This window comes from Diabrotica virgifera, chromosome 5 (genome assembly GCF_917563875.1).
Source record: "Diabrotica virgifera virgifera chromosome 5, PGI_DIABVI_V3a".
Lineage (NCBI taxonomy): Eukaryota > Metazoa > Arthropoda > Insecta > Coleoptera > Chrysomelidae > Diabrotica > Diabrotica virgifera.
In genome coordinates this window covers 241,853,002-241,877,432 of record NC_065447.1, presented here as the reverse complement: position 1 = coordinate 241,877,432, position 24,431 = coordinate 241,853,002, and the positions used below count along the sequence as shown (strand labels likewise).

The 24,431-nt window shown below is 33.4% G+C and overlaps 1 protein-coding gene across 1 annotated transcript in view; it reads left to right on the top strand.

The window, feature by feature from the left end:
- The window catches only part of LOC114331958 (ATP-dependent helicase brm-like), a 120,696-nt gene that overhangs the window by 62,403 nt on the left and 33,862 nt on the right, over positions 1–24,431 (top strand). The window contains exons 3-5 of the mRNA XM_028281650.2: positions 13,101–13,348; positions 14,702–15,044; positions 23,088–23,290. Of these exons, the coding sequence (XP_028137451.1) occupies positions 13,101–13,348; positions 14,702–15,044; positions 23,088–23,290 (794 nt within the window). The remainder of the gene's footprint in view (positions 1–13,100; positions 13,349–14,701; positions 15,045–23,087; positions 23,291–24,431) is intronic.

Below are 24,431 nucleotides of genomic sequence, written 5' to 3'. Positions count from 1 at the left end.
AAAATCAACTATAACCTTAAATCTTCATAAATCTCCATTCATTTTCACGAAAATTGGTGAGCGGATTTTGATACTATCAACTTTTTCTGGATCTTATTTTTCATAGGTATTTCTAAGTACTTTGACAAGTATTTAGTACCTAAGTGTTATAAAATGCATCTCCCTTTATTTAAGCTTGAACCCTTAGATTTGAACAGTCGCGGAAAAAAATATACATTTAATTACCAATAACTTACTTTAAATTAACATTAAAGGGTTTTTCAAGTAAGCAATTTATTATATTTTTTATTAGCTTCAATTTTAGTGATGAAAACTTTTTTGTAAAAACTTACAGTTTTTGAGTCATTTATGAAAAATCGCTCTAAAGCATGCATTTTCTTTCCAAAAATTAAAATATTTGATCTTTAATAACTCAAAAAGTATTGATTTATTTTAATCACATTATATAACAAATTTTGCTTACAATTTGTCCCTCTCTCGATTTGTGGGGTTATTTTTAATAAAGTAATTTTCACTCCCGAGAAGGGGTGACATATACCCCAGGCTAAAACTCCAAGTTGTTATTGTCAATTCGTGAAAATAAATGGCGATTTACCGAAATCGAAGGTAATAGTTGATTTTTACCTTCAGTGACTGCACTATAGAAAGAAAATGGCAATTCAATAATTGAGATGCGTATATTTTGCAAGCTCATAAATTATTAAACGATATGTAGTCGAAAAATAATTAATTTAAATTATTTTAAGAACAACTCTCTCTTAAGCCGGGAATATGGGGTCGTTTTCTTGCGAAGGGGTTGTAGCTCTATAATCGAAAGACGCGTGATTTAAGAGTTTATTCTTAGAATATAAGCTATACGAATTAAACTATTATTATTTTTTTTGTAAAAACTTAAAGTTTTTCAGTGATTTACAAAAAACCTCTCCGAAACATGCATTTTTTTCACAAATAATTAAAATCTTTGATCTTTAATAACTTAAAAAGTATTGACTTATTTTATTAACTTTATATAATGAATTTTGCTTTTAATTTGTTCTTTTATTGATTTGTGCATTTATTTTTTATAAAATAATTTTCACCCCCGAGAAGGGGCGGTATCCACCCTCAGGGTAAAGGCGCAAGGTGGTACCATGTCACCTTTGTTTCTTGACGTATCCTCTAACCACTGACCAATTTTCATGAAAATCGATGAAGGTTCACCGAAATTGAAGGTAATCGTTGATTTTTACCTTCAGTGACTGCACTATACAAAATAAATTGCAATTTACTGATCTAAATGCGCGTAATTTGGAAGGTTATAAATTATTAAATGATATGTAGTCGCCAAATAATTAGTTTAATGCATTTTAAGTACAACTTTCTCTTAAGCCGGGAAGATAGGGTGGTTTTCTTGCGAAGGGGTTGTAGCTCAATAATCGAAATGCTCTTGATTTAATAGTTTATTCTTAGAGTATATAAGCTATATGAATTATATCCGCAATACGATATATTTTAAGTTTTCTCAGCATCTTTCTCTTAAGTTAAATCAATTAAAGGGTTGTTTGGGGGTGAAGGGGATGAGCTCAAAAATCGAAAGTATATAATTTCAAGAGCTCATAAATAGCTCGTAATTCTGCCGCAAAAACCGATTCAATATTCCTATTTTTAAGTAGTGGGGGGGCTAACTCAGCCCCCCCACTAGGGTATTAAATTCCTGCTCAGTGGAACGAGCTCAAAATTTTTAGTTTGCGGAATATGAGAGCTCATAAATAGCTCATAAATCAGGGCTATTTGTTTTTTAATTTTTGCAAGTGGGGGGGGGGCAGCTCAACACGGGTTCGCCGGCAGATTCATCGCGGGCCGGTTCATCGCGGGCCGGTTCATCGCCAGTCAGTTAATCGCTAACTGATATATTTCCGAATTTTAGACCAATTTTCAACAGTAACATTTATTATTTATTTTTAGCATTAATTAGGAATTCTAGGAAATGCGAGATATGACCATTCCTGTTGCCATACTTAATCTTTTAAACTTTTAGAATATAAAATATAATTTAACACTACAAATTTAATACTATTTAGTATCCAATTTAGGGGAAGTAGAAATAGAACAGTAAATTAATATAATAATATTTTTTATCTTTTTATTTGTCATAAGTTTTGAACTGAATTTAACGTCGTGTCGTGTCATCTCCCATAATACAAAATCAACTGACTAACTGGCGATGAACCGGCGGCATCGAAACGGCGGCGATTAACCGGCGGCGATGAAACGTCCCATTCCGATATTTTTATTAGGTTGAAAAACTTAGTCTTTCATTTAGCAGATGCCGCTACGCACCTACTACCTTCGAGTCAGTTGCAATGGGGGACTAATATGTCGAAAAATGTTTACCTGGAGTAGAGAAAGCAGCCTATGCATTCTCTGAAGAGCCTCTAACAAGAGGTGAAATCGTCGATAAGAGTGCTGGCTGCACTCTCTAATCTAAGTAAAAGTTAAGACGGTTTTGGCTTCGCATTGCAACTGAATAAAAATGGTATACATTTTTTTTTAATTTGTAATAATAATTTCATTTTCTTGAAATACAGAAAAATATGCTAGTTACAGCTTTTAAGCGCATTTTGCGACTTTTACAGAATATAATAATAATACCCCCATATTGCTAAAAAAATAAATAGTTTATTTATGTTGTCTAAAGTCTAAAGTATAAAACCAAACAACAAGCAAGAGACATAAAATTCAACCCCGATTTTAACCCTGCATGCCTTTTTGTGTACTGAAAATGTCATGAGATAAGCAAAAAAAGAGGAAATTTAGTTGAACTAGGTTGGTTTTTCTGAAAATCCAAGCTAAAATTTTTGTTTTCACAACCTGCCGTTATATCTTTTTTTCAGGTTATGTATCCGCGAAAACTAGAAAATTTTTAAGTGACCTGAAGGAGAAAATCACGAAAACTGACCTCTTTAACTTTACATGTTTAGGTCATAATTAACAACCTTAAAGCACCAGTAGCCCGTGTGCCAAAATTTTTAAAAATAGAATAAATACTGCTCTACCAATTCGTAAAATGGATAAAAAAGAAAATCGCCTATGCGATTTTCTTATCAAAACAAAATTCAATTTTAACGTAGAGTTCCCTAAAAAAACCCCACAGTTTTCATACATTTTATCGCCAACCATCACTAAAGTCATTCATTAATTATTGTACTTATTGGCCCTCATTTCATCATTATTCTCTTTGCCTTCTCCCTATGCGGGGTCGGCTTCCCTAATTGCATTTCTCCATACAATTCTATCTTGAGTCATATCAATATTAATCCCCTTTACCAACATGTCCTGCCTAATCGTCTCCCCCAGGTCTTCCTCTCCTACTCCTTCCAGGAATCTGCACTTCAGCAATTCTTCGTATTGGGTGATTAGCGTCTCGACGTCGAACATGACCAAACCATCTCAACCTATGCTCTCTCATTTTGGCATCAATTGGTGCCACACCTAGACTTCCCCTAATATACTCATTTCTAATTTAATCCTTTTTTGTCACTTCACTCACCCATCTAAGCATTCTCATTTCCGCCACATGCATTCGTTGTTCCTCTTGTTTTTGTACATTTTTCAATAAAACTTTACGCGGGACTTGATATTATGTATCTACAACTACTGTAAAAATTTGAACATTCTATCATCTAAGGATCCAGTGATATTTGACACCAAAAGTTAAAAACTAGTATTCGGGAAATCGCAAATACATAAAACATTCGAATAGGCTATAAAACTACAGGTACATGGTAAGTTGAGTGCAGACCTTCAAAAAACAAATAATTTTGTAACCATTTTATACTATAATGTATAATGTGTTATATATCGTTGGAAAGAGAAGATTTCAGAGAATAATTTTCAATCATAACCCAAAAAAAACTTAAAAAATTCAATTTTTGGACTTTGCCTGCCCTTAACATGTATTTACTTTATTTATTAAAAATATTGTACAAAATTTGCGATATTATCAATTCATTTATGTCAAAAAGTGATATTCTGTAGTATTTTGTAATTATTATATTCATATAAAAATATTATCCGTAAAAAAATATTTTCACATAATATATTCGAAAAGCTGGTATTTTACTTTACCGATTTAGTAATTATTCAATATTGACAACTATCGATTAAAAATCGAAAGCGACCATCTTCAAAAACTTATCTGTCATCACTGTCATGAAATTATTATTACGTCTAAAATTTAAAAAGTTCTTGAATTGTAAATTGCAAAACCAATATCAGATTGTGTTGGCGATAAAATTTTGTATGCACCACGTCAGTAAAGACTCTTTATCGAACTCATCTGTTACTCGCCTCGCTCGCTACGCTCGCTCTTCTCTTAATATCAGACTCGTTCGATAAAGAGTCACTTTACTGACTTGGTACATAAACTATTACTCTCCTTGATTTCATCTTTTAGTACTCTGCAAGGCATAAGTGATAACTAAAGCTCGGATTTATAGGCAACAAATATTGAAGAAAAAGGCGCCTATATAGGCAAAGATTTTTATTAAAAAAGGCAGGAATATTAACATTTAGGCAAAATATAGGCAATAAAGGAATATAACTTATTATTTATTGTACAAAGTGAATTAACGTAATATTAACTTAAGGCAGGTATATTTACACATTAGTATAAATAAACTAGTAACTAAATAACTGTTAATTAATAATTAAACATTGTAACCACTTAAAATTTTATCATTAATAGAACCAACTAAATGTTTTTCAATATTTTCGGTCTTAAAACTATGTCTTCGATCACTTAAAATTAATTTGTACATTGAAAACGAACGTTCGACATCGACAGATGTAATTGGAGCATATTTCAGAGCGGATAATAAATCTGGCATAATTTGTAATTCCTCGGAAAATGCCCCATTCAAAACTTTAGCAACATTAGATAAAAACGAAAAACCTTCATTCTTGTCGAAAACATATTTCATTTTTTTTTAAATTAATTGACCGTTACTTCCAGGTGCCGATTTAATTTTCGTCTTTAAATTATCTATTAATTTTACTGACTCCCATAAATTTATCTCTTGTTTTTCTAATAAGGTAATTGTGGTAACTATTAATTTATAATTGTCATTGATATAAGCGAGTTCCTGTTTCAATTTGGGATTTTTTAATATTTTTTTTGCTTCTCGAATGGCTTCGGAAATATCATAATCAAATTCTGACATAACTAATTCTATTTCATTGCAGTGTTCAAAGTAAAAAAAACTGCTTCGAGCCAGGTTCCCCACCTTGTAATTACTGGTTTAGGTCTTTAGGTTAGTCTTTCTTTATATATTTGCACCCTCAAGGGAGCCTTTACAAAAACTTTTTTCAAAAAATTTAAACAATTATTTACCAACGGAAACAGATTTCTTATTTCTTCAGCAATTCTATTTACCCCGTGGGCTACACAAGTGCAATGAATTAAATTATGATAAAAAATCTTTAAATTAACAGCAGCTTTTAACATATATGCCGCAGCATCTGAAAGCATTAAAACTATTTTATTCACTGGTATAGGGTTGGGTAAAAAGAGGTTTGTTAAACTATCTTGTATAAATCGACTTATTGTTAAATTGTTTGTTTTTTCCAATTCTTTAACGGCAACTAAATAAGGTTTTCTCGCAAAGTTTTCGTTCAAAATTCCAATCATTAAATTAGCTATTCGCGGTGTGCAAGTACTTGGAAAGGGAAACGAGAAACGACCGTGCGCGAGTCGCGGAGAAATATTGCAACTATCTTAAATAATTCACATTGTCAATTGAAATTGTCAAATTGACGTATATTTCATACCTTCTGTCACTGACGCAGAAAAATTATATATTGCTCCACAATATTGATATGATATGCAATTATTATATAAAGGTAAATTTAATTAATTGTATTTTGCTTGCAGTACTGCATTTTAATAACTGATTTTATTTACTACATACAATTGTTTACGTTTGCTAAACATAACCTGCATCTTATTTTTTCTTCTTATTATTTTTTTGGACTATGGTCTTGACAATTATCCAGCAACCAGGACTAATATAATTGGCCAATATAATTAAAAGTGCGAATAAAAGTACAGAGCGTAGAAATAGAGGTCGCTTTGCCGAACTTGCACGGTCCCAATATACCTGCCGCATACATCTGTCGTTTCATCCACGATAATATACAAAAAATTGCCCTCTAACTCCCGCTTAATTTTTTAAATACATTCCACATAACATTTTTCCACAGTATGTTTTCTCAATGTACTCTCGTCCGGTAAGGATTTATTAAGATATTTTTCGAAAAAGCATTTAAAACTAGGGTTATTAACTTTATATAGAGGAATGTTGGATGCAATCATCATCTGGCATAAATCAAATTTAAATGCGTCTTCCTCCTTTTTTTTGAACTGCTTAAACTATCCCGCAGAGATATTTGGGCTAACTTAGAGGAATTTAATTTTTCCAAATTACGTTTATGAAGTGGGGTTCCACAATGCTGGTCAATAAAGTTCTTTTTTCTACTTGAAATCTGAGAATTAAAAAAAAATTATTAGAATTCTAAAACCGCTTTAGAAATTAGTTATGTTGTGGGACGAGAAAAAAAAAGAGAAAAAATAAAACTTACCGATTTGCCGCATGGTTTACAAAATGCTCCATCTTCTTCTAGAGAAAGTTCCGAATAAGGTGCGATCCATAGCCTTAATTTAAAACGTGTTCTTTGCTTTTCGGTATACGCAACAAAACTAAACTAGGATATAGCAATTTGTGACTAAACTCTGATACAGTAACCGACTGTACAACTGATAATAAACTAATAAAGCTTAGGGATTTCCAAATAGTTAACCCTCAAGTCTCGATCAGGTACATTTTCCTAGAAATCTGTTATATAAACAAACCATTGATATTTTATTATTGACCCAAAATTTTATTATAGAATGGTTTAGTAACTAATAGAATAATATCATGGGTAGTACCATGAAATTTTAAAAAAGGCACAAATAGGCGTAATTTACGAAAAAAGGCAAAAAGTGCAAAAAACCATTATAATAGGCAAAAAAAGGCATTTTGCCTATAATCCGAGCTTTTGATAACATCGTGACTGAACTTCTATTGAAATCCGACGTCCTATTAATTCTTAAGTTTTTAGACTGAACAATCGCGGTAGATTCTTTCTGCCGCAGAACATTTTTTATCTCACAATAAAACACTGAAAAACGTTTGTTTTTCTATACTTCCACAAAATTTATTACAACTATGTTATTACTACAGCTGTTTCGGCAAAGTGCCTTTCTCAAGTGATGAGAAAGGCACTTTGCCGAAACAGCTGTAGTAATAACATAGTTGTAATAAATTTTGTGGAAGTATAGAAAAACAAACGTTTTTCAGTGTTTTATTGTGAGATTTTTTAAGTTGATTATTATTATTCAGTGGAAGTCGAGGTGTTACTTATTTCTTTACAGAATACCCTGTATTTACAACAAAATAGTAATGTAGACATATTTAATCTCATATAGGCTTTAAAAATGTTGTTGCATTGTTTCAGATAAGAAATGTAAACTGACCATGTAGAGATATTTATGATAATCATTTATTAAAAACATGATATATTTTTTTAAACTATTTTCAAATGTCAACAGTCTGGAAAATGGCGATGACAATACTCGGTAAACTTTAGTTCTTCTCTTCTTCTTCCCCTTTTTGTGTAGACATGACCCTGTCTGTTTTTCGATGTGCCCAGTGGCGTAACTAGTCTGACCTGCGCCCCAATGCAAGTATTCCTCGTGCGCCCCTATTCCCAGACTTATTCTCCCCCCCCCCCCCCAACCTCCAACGAAACTAACAACGACATTTCTCCGTACTTCCAGGGGATACTATTTCAATTTCAGTACACACGACATTGAACAAGCCATATCCAATCAGAGAAAAATTATTCAAAGAAATATAACAGTAATTTTAAAGTTAATTATTAAAAAACATTATTATTCAAAAATTAACTGAAAGTAAAATTAAGGGGCTATCCTAGCGTAAAAGTACGAAATTCACATACACATATAGTACATTCTTTCACGGTTTTTGCTGTAAATTTTAAAGAACCACTTGGATTGACATGAAATTTGGCATACGCATAGCTAACATATCAAAAAAAAGTGATATAGTGCCGATGTGTGATTTTGCCCTGGGGGTGAATTTCACCCCATCTCGGGGGTGACAAATATATGTCCAAGGTAAGTCCCGAAATGGATAAACTGACTAATTTTAAGCAACTTCTGTTCTTTAGAGTTTTTTCACCAAATCAATACTTTTCCAGTTATTTGGAAGTCAATATGTTCATTCTTCATCAAAATAACCACGTTTTTAGACGGTTTTTCGCAAATAACTCAAAACGTAAGCATTTTGTCGAAAAAAATATTCTTAGCAAAACTATAGCCTATAATAAAGTAAAAAAAAACGGTGTATATATTAGGTCTCTATACCTGGCAAAAGCAAAGTTATAGCTAATGAAAAATTGGTTCATATTCGAAAAATTCCAAATAGAATATTTCATTGTGAAATATCCAAATAATGAAGCATTTTGGGGAAAACACATTACAACTTTTTTAAAGTGTTTAAAAAAATATTTATTTCTGTTTTTATAAAAAAAATTCTAGCATCAAATGTAAGCAAGTTACGCTCAAAATAAAGTTGGTCCCTTTTGTTTTGGCAAAAAAGAATCAGGAAGATCACCCCCTAATTAGCAAATTAAATAAAGTTAATCGTTACCGCTTCACAAGTTACTTTACTTATGTTGTGTTTATATGATCTGTAAGTTTCATCCATTCAAAGTGCTTATTTTTGAAAAAATTTGGTTTTAAAGTAAAATTTTTAAAAATTTTAATTTTGAAAAAAATGGTTTTTTTCAAAATAACTTAAAAATTGTTTTAGAGATTTCCAAAAATCTTAATCAATAAAAAAAGTCGGCTTTACTTTTCTGAATACTTTGTATTTTTTTGTTTTTCTGTACGACAAAAATTGGTTAAGATTCGGTTCTTCTAAATTTGCATACACTCGTAATAAGTGACTCGTTCAAGCCCTTTTAACTACAGCTCTTTAAAAAATAAGGACTTTGAACCGATGAAACTTACAGATCATATGATCAATAATTACGCGAGTAAAAAACTTGTGAAGTGGTAACAATTAAGTTCATTTGAAATGTTAATTAGTAGGTGATTTTCCCGATTTCTTACCAAAAGGGACCAACTTTATTTTGAGCGCAACTTGTTTACTTTTGATGCTAAAAAATTTTTTTTAAAACAAAAATAAGCATTTTTTAAACACTTTAAAAAAGTTAAAATGATTTTTCCCCAAAAAAGTGCTTCATTTTTTGGTTATGGTACGTTAAAATATTCGATTTGGAATTTGACGAATATGAACCTATTTTTCATTAGCTATAACTCTGCTTCTGCTAGGTATAGTGACCTAACATATACACCATGTTTTTCTCTTTTTTACGTGCTATATTTTTGATAAGAATTTTTTTTGACCAAATACTTACTTTTTGAGTTATTTGCGAAAAACCGTCTGAAAGCGTGGTTATTTTGTAGAAAACTTAACATATTCACTCGCAAATAACTCGAAAACTATTAACTCAGAGAAAAAACTTTATAGAACAAAAGTTGCTTGGAATTAGTCACTTTATCCATTTCCGGACTTATTTCAAACATATATTTTTCACACCCAAAAGGGGGTCAAACTCACCCCTAGAGCAAAAGCACACATCGGATATCACTTTTTTTGTGTATGCCAAATTTCATGTAAATCCAAGCGGTTCTTTAAAATTTAGAGGTTCTGCAATATTTTACCTTTAAAGAACGTACTAATACTTTTTTGTTAATTTCTAAAATAAAAAGAACTGTACCAATTGTTTTGAAAATGTGCATGAGCATTGAAAAAAATATTGAAAATTAAACGATTTATGCGCCATCTACTTGCACCGTGAAAATAAAAACATAGCTCCACTACTGCAGTGATTGGGACTCATAGAGACCCTGAAACATGAAATTTAAAAGTTAGTATTGAAATATAAGTTATTAGGGGTTATATAGGGGTATTTGTGGCCGCCCACAATCGCTCGTCTGTGATGCAACGTCCACTCCACATAAGAACCCACGGTCAATCATCGGAAACTATGTATTTTTGTGGATCCAGAGAGTGCCCGCCCACAGTCGCCCGTCTGTTATGGCGCTAACGGAATAAAATACCACGAATGTTTTGCTTCAACATATTTTTTTTGCTAAAATTTTTCCAGAATATCAGTTTTTTGCGCCACCCTAAGGCCTGCGCCCAAATGCACCGCATTGGTAGCATTGGCGTTAGTTACGCCACTGGATGTGCCTCCACTAAGTTTTCATCGTTTCCGTGATCTCCCAGTGATCGTCTTTCTGTTGGGGAACCGTCTCTCGCCATCTTCAATAGTCTATTTGTCATTTGGCTTCTATGATTATTCCGTTCTACTCTTCTATTTCTTACCCAGTCCTTGATGTTTTCCACCTTGCATCTATCCCATAGTGTCTTACCATCGATTTTTCGCAATATTTTCATCTCTGCTGTTTCTAGCATTCTTTTTGTTCTGTCTGTATTAGGTCGTGTTTCTGTCGTGTATGTCATTATTTGTTTGAAGACTGTTTTGTAAATTGTGCCTTACATTTCTTTCCCTATATTTTTATTTCTCCACATTGTTTAATTCAGGCAACCTGCTACTCTGTTTACTCTATTTATAGTCGAAGAGCTAGTGAACCCTCCGACTAACGGTCGTCCTGTAAGGCTAGAAATTTGTCTAGTGATAATTCATAGCACACCAAGGCTAAAAACCATGACCTGGCAGGCATCAGCCGTGCACGTGTATCTACCAGGTGAATCGAAAAGTGCAAATTTAGGGAGTAAAATAAACTTTCTCCTGTAAGGTTTAAATTTAAGTATGTGTTTGAGTAAGTCATTTAGAAGAAATGTGTACAATGACAGGCGATTCTGAAGAGCATAAGACCTTGCCAGGCGAGGGGAAAGATTAGGGGTTTTTCCTAAAATTATTCTTTTTGCATCGAACAAATTTTTTTAGGTTTTTTGAATCATTCCAAACAAAAAAGGTCTTTAGTGATTTTTCTCTTAAGTTAATAGTTTTTGTTATATAAGCGATTGAAAATTTTGAAAATTGCGAAATCGGCCATTTTTAACCCTAAATCGGACATTTATCTAAAAATTTCAATGTTGCCAAGGTACGTAGATATTCTTTAAACATTAATTGATGAAATTCCGAAGAGTTTTTTGTAATAAAATATCGAAAACCCCTTTGTTTTTTTAATTGCTAATCAAGCGGGCGCGACACTGTAGTATAAGTGAGGACGTTTGAGTTTGCATAAATTCATTATCTCGAGAATGGTCAAATTTCAAGAGAAATCATCAGACAGGTCGATTTTTATTTTTGAATTAGGACTTTTTGGCATATCTATAATACTAGTGACGTCATCCATCTGGGCGTGATGACGTAATCGATGATTTTTTTAAATAAGAGTAGGGGTTGTGTGATAGCTCATTTGAAAGGTTATTTAATTCTCTATTCAGTAATATAAACATTAACATAATTATTTATACAGGGTGTACAAAAAAATTTTCTTCTATTTGTCAAATTTAATCAAAGTTAATTTAATAAAAAAAAATTTTTGTACACCCTGTATAAATAATTATGTTAATGTTTATATTAGTGAATAGAGAATTAAATAACCTTTCAAATGAGCTATCACACAATCCCTACTCTCATTTAAAAAAATCATCGATTACGTCACCACGCTCAGATGGATGACGTCACTAGTATTATATATAATATGCCAAGAAGTCCTAATTTAAAAATAAAAATCGACCTGTCTGAGGATTTCTCTTGAAATTTGCCCATTCTCGAGATAATGAATTTATGCCAACTCAAACGTCCTCACTTATACTACAGTGTCGCGCCCGCTTGATTAGCAATTAAAAAACAAAGGGGTTTCCGATATCGTATTGCAAAAAACTCTTTGGGATTTCATCAATCAATGTTTAAAGAATATTTACCTACCTTGGCAACTTTGAAATTTTTAGATAAATGTCCGATTTAGGGTTAAAAATGGCCGATTTCGCAATTTTCAAAATTTTCAATCGCTTATATAACAAAAACTATTAACTTAAGAGAAAAATCACTAAAGACCTTTTTTGTTTGGAATGATTCAAAAAACCTAAAAAAAAATTGTTCGATGCAAAAAGAATAATTTTAGGAAAAACCCCAAATCTTTCCCCTCGCCTGGCAAGGTCTTATGCTCTTCAGAATCTCCTGTCATTGTACACATTTCTTCTAAATGACTTACTCAAACACATACTTAAATTTAAACCTTACAGGAGAAAGTTTATTTTACCCCCTAAATTTGCACTTTTCGATTCACCTGGTAGATACACGTGCACGCTGATGCCTGCCAGGTCATGGTTTTTAGCCTTGGTGTGCTATGAATTATCACTGGAAAAATTTCTAGCCTTACAGGACGACCGTTAGTCGGAGGGTACACTAGCTCTTAGACTATTACTTGATCTTTCACTTCCGTTTCGAGCTTTCCGTAGCTAGATAGTGTGATGCCTAGACATTTAAACTCCATTACTTGTTCTATTATTTGACCCTCCAACTCTAATTTACAACTTGCAACTAAGTAGATTTGCTGTTATAATCACGCATTTTGTGTTTTTGGGAAAATTAACATGTTAAATTTTTTTCGATCATATTAAACTGGTGCAGCATACGTTATAAATCTTCTTCACTTTGAGAGATTAGTATTGTATCGTCTGCATAGCAGATTATTTTAAGTTGTTTCTCCCATTAGCATTAGCTATCCTTTTTTTGTTCTTACTTTTTTATTATTTCATACATGATCAGTGTATTCCTAGGGATATCTCTCTTGAGTATAATATCATTCTTTAATTTGACTCTGTCAAATGCCTTCTTAAGGTTGTTTAGAATCCATTATTACATTTTTATGTCATACTTTTGCTATCATACGTAAATATACATTTTGCTATCATGCTTTTAAAAGAATTCAGAATATTTTCATTTTACAGACTCACTCTACATCTCCGGGCCCTCCAGGATCTCTTGGACCTCCGCTTCCGCCAACATCCAGTTCGGGACCTTCAGGACCCCCTCCACCTCAAGGCCAAGAAAACTTAAACGCTCTACAGAGAGCCATCGACAGTATGGAAGAAAAGGGCATGCAAGAAGATCCCCGTTACTCACAACTGCTGGCATTGAGGGCCCGAAGTAACGGAGCGAATAACGTTTTTACGCAAAGTCAGATGTCACAACTACGGTAAGAAATTAATTTAAATATATCAAAATTAAAGGTTTATATCTAACTGTTTTTAAAACTTATCTACCGATACCAATTGGATATGCCGTTGGAGAGAACTGAAAGCGAACTGTTCACTTATGTTTCTTCGCCAAGGTACCCTTCTCACTATAGTGCGCGTGCGGCAAGTCTTTACTAAATAATCAACTGTAACAATTGGTATCTATCTCGTCGTGTATAATGTCCAATATACTGTAAATAAGCTGTACCGTAAAGTATTGCTTATTTTTTAAGGACAACTCAAAAATGTCATCAAATATAGAGTGTTTTAAGAAAAATATATTTAATATACCACTCTTTTTTGGACCACCCTGTATAATGCATATTATTTTAAATTATATTGTTAATCGCTCTGTGTATGTTTGTGAAGAAAATAAATTTGGATATTAAGTATTTTTCCGTAAAGGTCATGCTTACAGAATGGGGAACAAAGAAATCCAAATGTTTGGACGCCATATTAAATGACGACGTCGCATTAATCGCCGAGACAGAAGACGATCTCCAAAGATTAACACACATCTTCAATACAACAGTGAAGAAATATAATATGATAACATCAGCAGAAAACACCAAATGTATGACAACATCTAAATACCCACTACGATGTAAAATCGAAATTGATGGGAAAATAATAAAGCAGGAAGCAAGGTTTAGATATCTGGGAATAGATATAACTAGTTACGGAGATGTTGAAGAAGAAGTACCACAACAAAGCTTTAAAGCAAGTAAAGCGGCAGGATCTTTATAATGACACAATCTGGAAGAACAAACACCCAAGACAAGACACAAAAGCAATAATCTATAAAGCAACAATTAGACCTATATTGACATACACGGCGGAGACAAGACCTGATACATCTAAAACGAGATGACTACTAGAAACAACAGAGATGAAAATACTTTGACGAAATATCAGGGAAAAGTCTGTTGGATAGGGAGAGAAGCGAAAACATAAGAAGAGCATGCAATGTAGCAGACATAAATGGATGGGTGACAAAACGGAAACATCAGTGGAACGAACACATTCGTAGAATGGCAGATGATAGGATAGTATGAATAGCACGAGATAAGTCACCAAATGGACGAAGAAGTATTGGCAGACCAATAAAAAGATGGTGCGATAATTTAAACAATTTAGTAGGCTAATATTGAAGAAGAAACAGGCTTTAAAGCCTACATACAAGAAAGAAGAAGAGTTCTTGTTCCTTACAGAGACCGAGTCGTATAAGATGGTCCACCCTGTATATGTAGAAATAATGTATATTTGTTCTATCAAATAAAAAATATATTGTGCTAATTTCTTTTTCCTTACAGAAATCAAATCATGGCTTATCGATACATAGCAAGAAACCAACCAGTACCATCCCAAATTAATTTATCGCTACAAGGAAAGCGATCGGATAGTTCTCCGCAGTGTCCAACTCCACCTCCAAGTGCTGGTTTTTCCCAAGGCAATGTTGAAATGCATCAACGAGCTCCTCATTCCAACGAACCTTCAGAACCTGCCGTTCCTGAAGTTGGCCCGCCACCAGTTCAGTCGCAGCCGCAGCCACCTCTGAGACAGCCGATTCCTCCATGTCCTCCTACTTCACAGCCACAGATGATGCAGAGTCATCCGCCTCCTCCTCAAGTCCCCATGCCCGCTCAATCACCACAGGTAAAATTAAAGATTTCAGGTACTTATAGAAGAACGAAGAAACATAAAGCAAAAGACCTGAATAATTTCCTACAGATAAATTCAGGGAAACATCAGAAAGAAAATTCGAGAGGCAATAGAGAGGTAGTTCTTCAACAAATACAAGGATATAGAGAAGATCTGTATTGAAGCGTTTTACATGTCTGCTCTAATGGGATCAAGGAAAGACTATCTACTAAGATACTGGGGGGTCGAAATGGGGCTAGTAGAAGGAACAGACACATAAAGCTTTATGCGAACGACAGCTCATTTTTTGTGCGGTGGCGGGTCGTAGATTCGTTGGGAGGGGTAAGAGGGTTTAAAGAAGACTAACTACATAACCAAATAAGCAAAGGATACTTACACAGACTTGAGGACTTTCCTACTATTTAAACAAATTGGGACGCCGTTTGAAAAATCCTCAAAATTCTCATATCGAGTACTTACTGGAAACCAACTGGGGGGACATTCATCGTAGATTCCTCGTTGGGGTTATACTGGGCTATCATTTACCTTTATTGGCTTCTATGCCATTACATTTTCTTCTATTCTAAAACTTAATTCGCTTGTATTAGATATCTGTTAATAATTTTCTTGAAGAAAGAGGTTACATAAATAAAAATGTGTACATTTTATAATGTTTATTTAAACCTTTATACCTTTATTATGAGAATAAACATATTCTCAAACAAGAAATGAATAATAAAAACAAATACATGGTTTTACAATTCTTAACCTTATTTATTTTTAGCAGTGTACCAAAACAAAAATTTGACTTATGGCTGTCAAAAGTCACTGCCATTAAATTTACTTTACATAAAACTTTCCAAGAATCCATGTTGAAAACAAATTATTTAAATATGTAAAACCTTTACCAAATTAATATCCACTTGTGAATTATTTAAAATAAACATTATCCATACCTTAAAACAAAAATCCATGTCACACGTTCAAACACTTATCCAAAATTTTCCATTCTAAGCGGGGCTGGGAGGGAAGACATTCAATTTTGAACCAAACAGGACACAGGATAAAATTGATACCAAATCAAATATAATCGGGATACTTCAATACAGGAATGTTACCATAACATCATAAAAACAGGAACCAGGAACCACGCACTTCTTTTTTACCGGCAAATCAAACTGCATAACAATAATAGTGTTTCACAAGAATATATCCATGTAAATGTTGTGAAACTATTGTAATAATATTCCTTGACATTTACTGGACAAACTGCCAGTCCTTCACTTCTTTTACCATAAAAAGAAAACCATTTTAAAGCCGGCAAAGTGCGTTTCTTTGCGAGTCTGTTGAGTTCTAACAAAAAAAGATATGTTCTACTCGAACATACTTTCAGAACTACAGTACTTTTAGAACTAAACCTTATTTTCAGCGGCGTACGTACCGCGTACCTTTTCTTCCCAAAATTCTCCTACGCTTCAAGCCGATCATTCTTTCGGTTTGACATTTGACCAATCGGCGGAGAGAACTCGACGATCTTTCAAAATTCTGACCAATAATATCATAGGGTTTTTAGCGCTCAAAACTTAAGGGAAATATACTGGGATTTTTCAACCGATCCTTCCAGAACAATAAATGTTTATACAAGTAAACAGGAAATTTCCTATGATTTTACTATGTTGCGAAACAAACAGTATTACTCATAAGCAGGGACGGCTTAGAATTTTTAATGATATATTAACTCACAAAATATATTAGAAAAATAAATATTTTTCTTGGGATAGGATTAAAATTAATGGATATTTTTTATAAAACATTGTAGTAGAAATCCATCTGCTACAGTATAAGAAGTATGACATATTTAATATTTTACACAAAAAACCCCAAGAAATTAAATATTTAGAAACAATACAAGAACGAAGGAACGAACGGAAAGGTTGCTGCAATAACCCACATAACAATTTCATGTTCTTAGTAGATTCATAGAACATACTTTTCAGAAAAAGTATATGCTGAGAATATGCGTAATTACCATTGGGAATGTGCAGAGCAGATACTGAGTATATACTACATTACAGTACTTAAACGTTCTATGTATATACTTAGAATGTACTACCGCACTTCTTTTCAGTATATACCAAGAATATATTTTTTAGAATATTCCAAGGAGGTGCTATAAACCTTCTATTTATATGCTTAGAACGTACTACCGCACTCTTTAGTAACTGGGAAGAATATACTTTTAAGAATATTCCAAGGTGCTATATTGCTCAGAAGTTTGTTTTCAGCATCACCTAATCTCATCTTAGGTTCTACTGGTTCTACCAAGTATCTAGTTGTTACATATTCTAGTTGCATATGAGAATGTAGTTAGTAGATTCTAGAATATTACTTAAAAAGTAAGTACACTGACGGGCACAAAAAACGGCCACCCCACAAAATGGGTAATTTTTGATGTCTTGAATCTCCTAAAGCTGTTGTCCGATTTAAGTGATTTTTTTAATATTTTATAGCTTTATCTTTTAACAATATTGTATATTCACCATATTACCCGTATGCGCGTCAATGGAGAATATAAAATTCTTAATTGCATGTCAAAAAATATGCAATAACTGTATCTTAAATCCTACCAAATTTCATTTTCATATCTCAACCGGTTTTAGAGCAATAAATAAATCGTCAGTGTGTAAGAAAATAATGCAACATCCAGTATCTCGGAAACGAAGCATTTGCGGACATGTGTTTATAAAGCAAACGGCCATTATTTTTTCATGCAGATTTACCCCTTAAAGTTTGCCGCACTTATTTAGAAACACCCTGTATTAATTAAGAACATGGCTAGTTGTTAAAGTACCTAACTTTTTTGTTATCCAACATAAGCGAATGAATCAAAAAACAAAATGTTATTAAAACCTGAGGCTATAGTTCAGTTTTGATTTCAGTATTTTATAAATGCTAGAATATTCCATAAAGTGTGGTGAACTTTGAGAATAAAACACAGTTTGATTGGTACACCCGGTATACAATGATAGCTTACCTGTCCAGCAAGAATATTATTACAGAAATTTTGTTCAAGAATAAGGCTATAAAATATTAAAAAAATCACTTAAATCGGACAACAGGTTTAGGAAATTCAAGACATCAAATATTACCCATTTTTGGGGTGGCCGTGTTTGTGCCGGTCAGTGTATATATAAATTTTAGTTATTTATATAAATATTATATAAGATTTATCTAAACCACAGAATAACTAATCACACAGAAACGAATCTTACTGTCCTTTCCATTGATTTTGTGGGGACCGAAATATTTGACCTTGAGCACCAGTTACAGAATAGAACTTGATGTTCTAATCTAAGGAATAGACCATTAAAAATGATGTGATATTTTTGACAAGTAGTTATTAATTAAATATGAAATATAAAATTTAACTATAAATATAAATAAACTATAAAATAAAACATATATAAATATAAAATTTAACTAAAAACAATTGTCACTGTCAGTCGCAAAAGTGAGGTTGCACCAGTTACGTGACGCATGAGCATGAAATTTATGTTACCGTTTTCGGCCTGAGTTTCGCTTTTGTATGGTTAGTTATTCTGTGTCTAAACTAACCGATAAGTAACTAAAATTTATATACTTAACTATATGTACTTACCTACTATTTAAGTAATATTGAGTTACCAAAATGAATCATATTTTGAAGCACCGCAAACAAAATAAAAAGATTACGTATGTTCCTAGTCCTAATCCTTTTAGCATTTTATCGTTCGCCTTCATCCTTAACACTGCATAATTAGACACAAATAATGTCTGTTTTCGTTTTCATATTTTACCGTTGTTTCCTTAATCCCTATCCCGGTAGGAAATTGTCAGAATGAGACTGGCCGTTTGCAGTTTGGTTGGTTGTGGGTTTTGGCACGTTTTGATGTCGGAATCACGTCGATATAATTCCGATCCGACTTTTATAAATACTTGCTTTTACGATCTGGTGATAAAAATGGTAGATGGTGTATTCTTTCAATTCTTTGTAACTGAATGTACCTAATCCAACGATGTAAAAATAATTACTCATGGTAAACTCGAAATGGTAAATTCATTTCAATTATGAAAACGAACATTTTTGTTTCGTTAATACAATTAATTTTTAAACTTTTTTACCATCCAATTAAAACAATTTTTAGAAATTAATTCGTCCAATACTAACTACACACATAAATTTTATTAATTATTCTAAAAATAACGAAGTTAATAACCTATAAAGCTAACATTATTATATAATATTTTTAAGATATTTTAAAAGTACTTATGGTAGGGGAGCAAAGTATGCTAAATGTGCAGTCACTCGAGCGTTTTGGGGACCTATTGGGTTGTAAACAGTAGGTCCTAAAACCAAAAAAAGTTAAGTAAAATTTTCCATTTTAGTGGGCGCTTGCCATTTTTTAATTTAATTTTCCATTTCCAACAATGGTTTTTTCCGATTATAGCGACATCTATCCATAATTCGAAAAAATGTTTCGAATAAAAGTTACTTATTTTTACGTAAGGAATCCAAATCTGCAATAAAAAGTGAGGGTTCCTATTTAAGATTTTAAAGTAACCCCCCACCCCACATCCATGGGGCGTCGTGCTTGGTGCCTCTCGACAGATTTTTCAAAAATATTGAATAAGTGTATTTTACAGTTTTTCGATCTGATGTACATTTCGCGAAATATCACGGGATTCGTATTTAAAATATTAAATTTACCCCCCACCCCTCTCCGTGAGAAGTTGTGTTTGGTATCATTCGATAGATTTTTAAAAAATATTGAGCATGTATTTTTTAGTTTTTCGATCTGTCATTGATTTCGCGAAATATTCGGTTTTTTCTTGTGAAAATTTGGGGCTCACCCATTTCCTTACGCCCGGCTCAAATCGTCAGATTTTTGAAATATACACTCGTTTGCATGTACTTAACCTACCTTATCTTAATCTGACAATTTCGAGTTTTTTTAAGGGTAGATTTTTTTTTTCGGGCCCCCCTTAACGAACTCCCCTGTGTTAAGAGCCAATATATAGTAGAGGTACATCTGCAGGGTACCAGGTTTCTCACCATATGCTAATCTGACGCGCTCGAGTGACTGCAAAAATCCCCGCTTGGGCTCCCCTACCATTATAAGCATATGTTAAGAATATACTCATATATATTTTTAAAAAATATTCGATAAAGCTTCTAAGAATAAACTTTTACGAATATTCCGAGATACTACGTACACGAATGTGCTCAGTATATTCGGTACGAGAATATTCTTTGAAGTAAATGCAAAGAACATGAAATTTAGAACGTTTTTTAAGGTACAGCTGGTTCCAAAAAGCTGATACGACTCTTAAAGCGTATTTTGTAGAAAATTGAGCAGTGTATTTTGAAGGATAAATATTTATTATTTACATACTGTCACTGTCACTGCCAAATTTTAAAATTTGTCAGACAACTTCTGTTAAACCTTAAAAATGGCTCCAGATGCTAGCAAAGGACTAAAAGCAAGAATTGAAACGAAATTAGAAGATGGTTGGTCACTATCTGCCGTAGCGAACCATTTTAAAAGATGGAGAGAACAAGAAACTCCCGAAAGAAATCAAGGTTCTGGAAGACCGAAAATGTCTACCGCTCATGAAGATCGTACGCATTTGGAGAGATTAGAAGAGAATCCTTTTGAAGATGCGAAAACTGCAAGAATTTAAAATAATATCAAAATTTAGACCTTCATAATTATTACAATTTATTAATTATTAACATGTAATCAGTTGTTTGTTGTTTGTTCGTTTATTTTATTATTTGTCTGTCATAATAAAGATAATGTAATGTCAGACCAATCAAATACACTGCTCAAAATGATCAAATCTTGCTAAGAGTCGTATCAGTTTTTTTAGGAACCAGCTGTACATGCTATGCATGTACTACGCATATACTAAAAAGATTATACTCCGACGAATGTTGGTAGTATATGCTTTGAACATGATGCGAATGTTACGAGAAGTAATATTAAAAACACAATAGATAAAGCTACTGGACCATAATATATGTGCCCATTAACTTATGAATATACGTTAAAGAAAAGAACTTATTAGAGAAATAATGGGAATCAAACGAACAATCACGGATGACTTATCGACAAATCAACTTACCTGGTTCAGACATGTACATACAAAGAAATAGTAAATTGGTAACCAGAACGAAAGGGGAAACGAGTAGGCCGAGAAAAAGTTGGAGCAAAGGAATCTGCAAAGAGCTAAGAGAAACAAACATAGAAGAGGCAAAAAAAATTATGGAACAACCGGACGAAGTGGCGATTGGTAGTCGGAAAACGACTTAGAACGTTATAAACCGAAATGAAGTAGTAGTCTTTCTTCTTTAAATCTAAAATTTCGTCCGTCATCCATTGCTTCTTTATGTGTCTGGTTGGTGTCAGAATATCTTTTTAACGTTGATCTACTTCTGTCTTTTTTAATAACCATTTTGGTTAACTTCCACGTGCATAGTTTTCTCTTTTGCAATTTGAACAATGTATTCGCTACAACAAAATTATTGTTTTTGGCAAAACCCGATAAGCCTATCACCCTTCTCGTTTCTGTTTCTCATACTGTATCCCCTGTACAGTCTCCTACTTTTTGCCCCCAATTCGCGGTGTGCAAGTACTTGGAGGGGATACGGGAAACGATCGTGCGCAAATATCGGAGAAATCTTGAAACTTTCTGAAATAATTCATATTGTCGATTGAAATTGTCAAATTGACGTATATTTCATACCTATTTCGAAGTACATGAAGGTTTTACATGACGTATATTTCATACGTGAAGCGTTTTACATGTCTGCTCAGATGGGGTCAGGGATAAAACTAACTACATAGATACTGGGGGTCGAAATGGGGCTAAAGTAGAAGGAACAGGCACTCAAACCTTCTTTTGCACGACGGTAGCTCAGGGGTTGTTCGGTGGTGGGTCATAGGTTCGTTAGGGGGGATAAAAGGGTTTAAGAAGACTAACTACCATAACCTAATAAACAAAGGATACTTACACATACTTGAGAACTTTCCTACTATTAAAAATATGACGCCGTTTCTAATAAATCCTCAGATTCACTACTGGGTACTTACTGGACACGTTACGGTACTTACGAATACCAATTGAAGGGACATTTATCTGAGATTCCTCTTTTGGGACAAACTGGGCAATCTTTATAACATCTTTCTTGGCTTCTTTGCCATATTCCTTTTCCTTTACTCTTTTCAAAATAAACATCTCATTATCACATACGTCACATTGCACTACTTAACCAAACTTTCCATCCAACACGGGAAGGGGGGGCAGCGGGGCTTCTTATGACGAAAACAGGCTTCTAAAATGGGACAGGACAAAACAGGAACGAGACTACGAGACCAAACATCTCATCGGGGCTTCAATACGGGAATTTCAAACAAAAAATAGACCACACACTACCATACCGGCTCAACTGCGTTACATTATTTGCACTGCGATTTTCACCTTTCAAATCCAACATTATGGGGTGAAACTTTTCACGGGTGTTCTTCAGTGGTCATAGAAAAAAGGATAAACCATCCACTTGATCTAATATAGCGACAAAAGACAATTTTAAGCCGGTAGGAAGCTGTCTCTGGAGCTCCACTGCTGGCTGACGTGTTCTAAGAGGGTACCATGGAACTGACTCTCCGCGCGGCAAAATCCTTCACCGCTGCGAACCTGCTGCGTACTTGTAAGCAAAATTCGTCCTTATCGCCGCAACATCAACAATTCTTGGGACCAGTCCAATACGTTTTTTCAAGGGGAAATAGGTACTTTCTCAATGTTGCGAAACACTTTGAAACATTTCTAACAGGAGCGGCTTAGGATATTTTAATGATAAATTGTTTCACAAAATAAATCAGAAATTTAGGTATCTTTTTGGGGATAGGATATAAAACCAATGTTGGGTTTTTTCAAAATAGTAGTAGTAGTAGATGTGTAATAGCTTTTACAGTTCTACAGATACTCTTAAGATTATTTTACTTTTTAATATTTCAGGCGCCTATGCCTCCCTACAAACCTCACCCTCAACCTCCACCGCATGTACCAACTCCGCCTGCGAGGCCGCAACCAGTGCACCATCAGCAAAGTCACCACCAACCTCAACCTCACCACCAGAGTGTAAAGCATCACAGAATCAGTTCGCTGCCTAAACCGTGCGGAATAGATCCTCTGGTTCTCCTTCAAGAAAGAGAAAACAGGTATTTTCTCTAAAGAATCTGACACGCTTGTAGGTATTTTTATTTTACTTGTTCTTTTGTTTACTGTCAGTACTTGAATTGTTATTTTCAACGAAAACTTTGTTTTCGTTTATACATTCGCAGTCCTTTCGTTCGTTTTTTTGTGCGTCTCCGCCCCTACAATACCTGGAGCCGATCTACCGATGGATACGAAAAGTCTAAAAATCGAATTTTCCACTTAAAGCATAATAATATGCTATATCAATTCAATGAGACTTCTTACGTAGATTATGAATATCATATTGCTAGTTCGATATCTCGAACCAAATTCGATATATCGAATAAGTGAACAATAAATTATATTTGGTAACCGCAAACAAAGTTTTTGTTATGATAATGCTCGCATTTTCAGCTTGTTTTGCTTAGGAAGATGTTTTAATGAATGTTTAATACAATACTGTCGGGATTCGTTAAGGACAATCGTAATAAAAGTCCGTTTGACGTTTAACAGTTTTAATTAATAAAATAGATAACTAAATTATTGATACTATTAAATTGACGAAATGTAAAGTGTTTGTGTAATTGCGACTAAAATTTTACGAGTTCTTGTTCTTACAAAAAGAAATGTATTTAGAGATAAGTAATTGCGTCTAAACAATATTATAACCGGCTTGTCATAATATAAGTACGTCTTAAAGCGTCTCTTTACGTCTTATCCCCAATAACACGACTGTCGCGGTTCTCATCTTAAAATCACTCGCATCCCTACGCTAAAATAAATTCTCTTAATACCTCTAATCTACTTTTTCCGTTTTAACTTATTAAGATTGGATCAAATTATGTACTGACTTTTTCCCAATAAACGAAAACTATTCAAATTAGTCAAGGCGACTACTTGCCCATCTTGCGTCTTTGATAACTCCGATTTCAAATCCCCAAGCCAATCCGCACATGTGTTCGGATGCTTGAGACTCTTATTTCGTTTTCGTAATAACAATTAAGAGAAAAAATATATACAGGGGTCTTAATAATTAAGGTAAAATATTTACAATTCTACAATACGATACATTAATTTCAATTGAATTAAAAAAGTTAACAGTAGGATTTACAGTATAATGCCAATCGATGGAATAAATTCAGTATTTCAGACACAGACGACTTT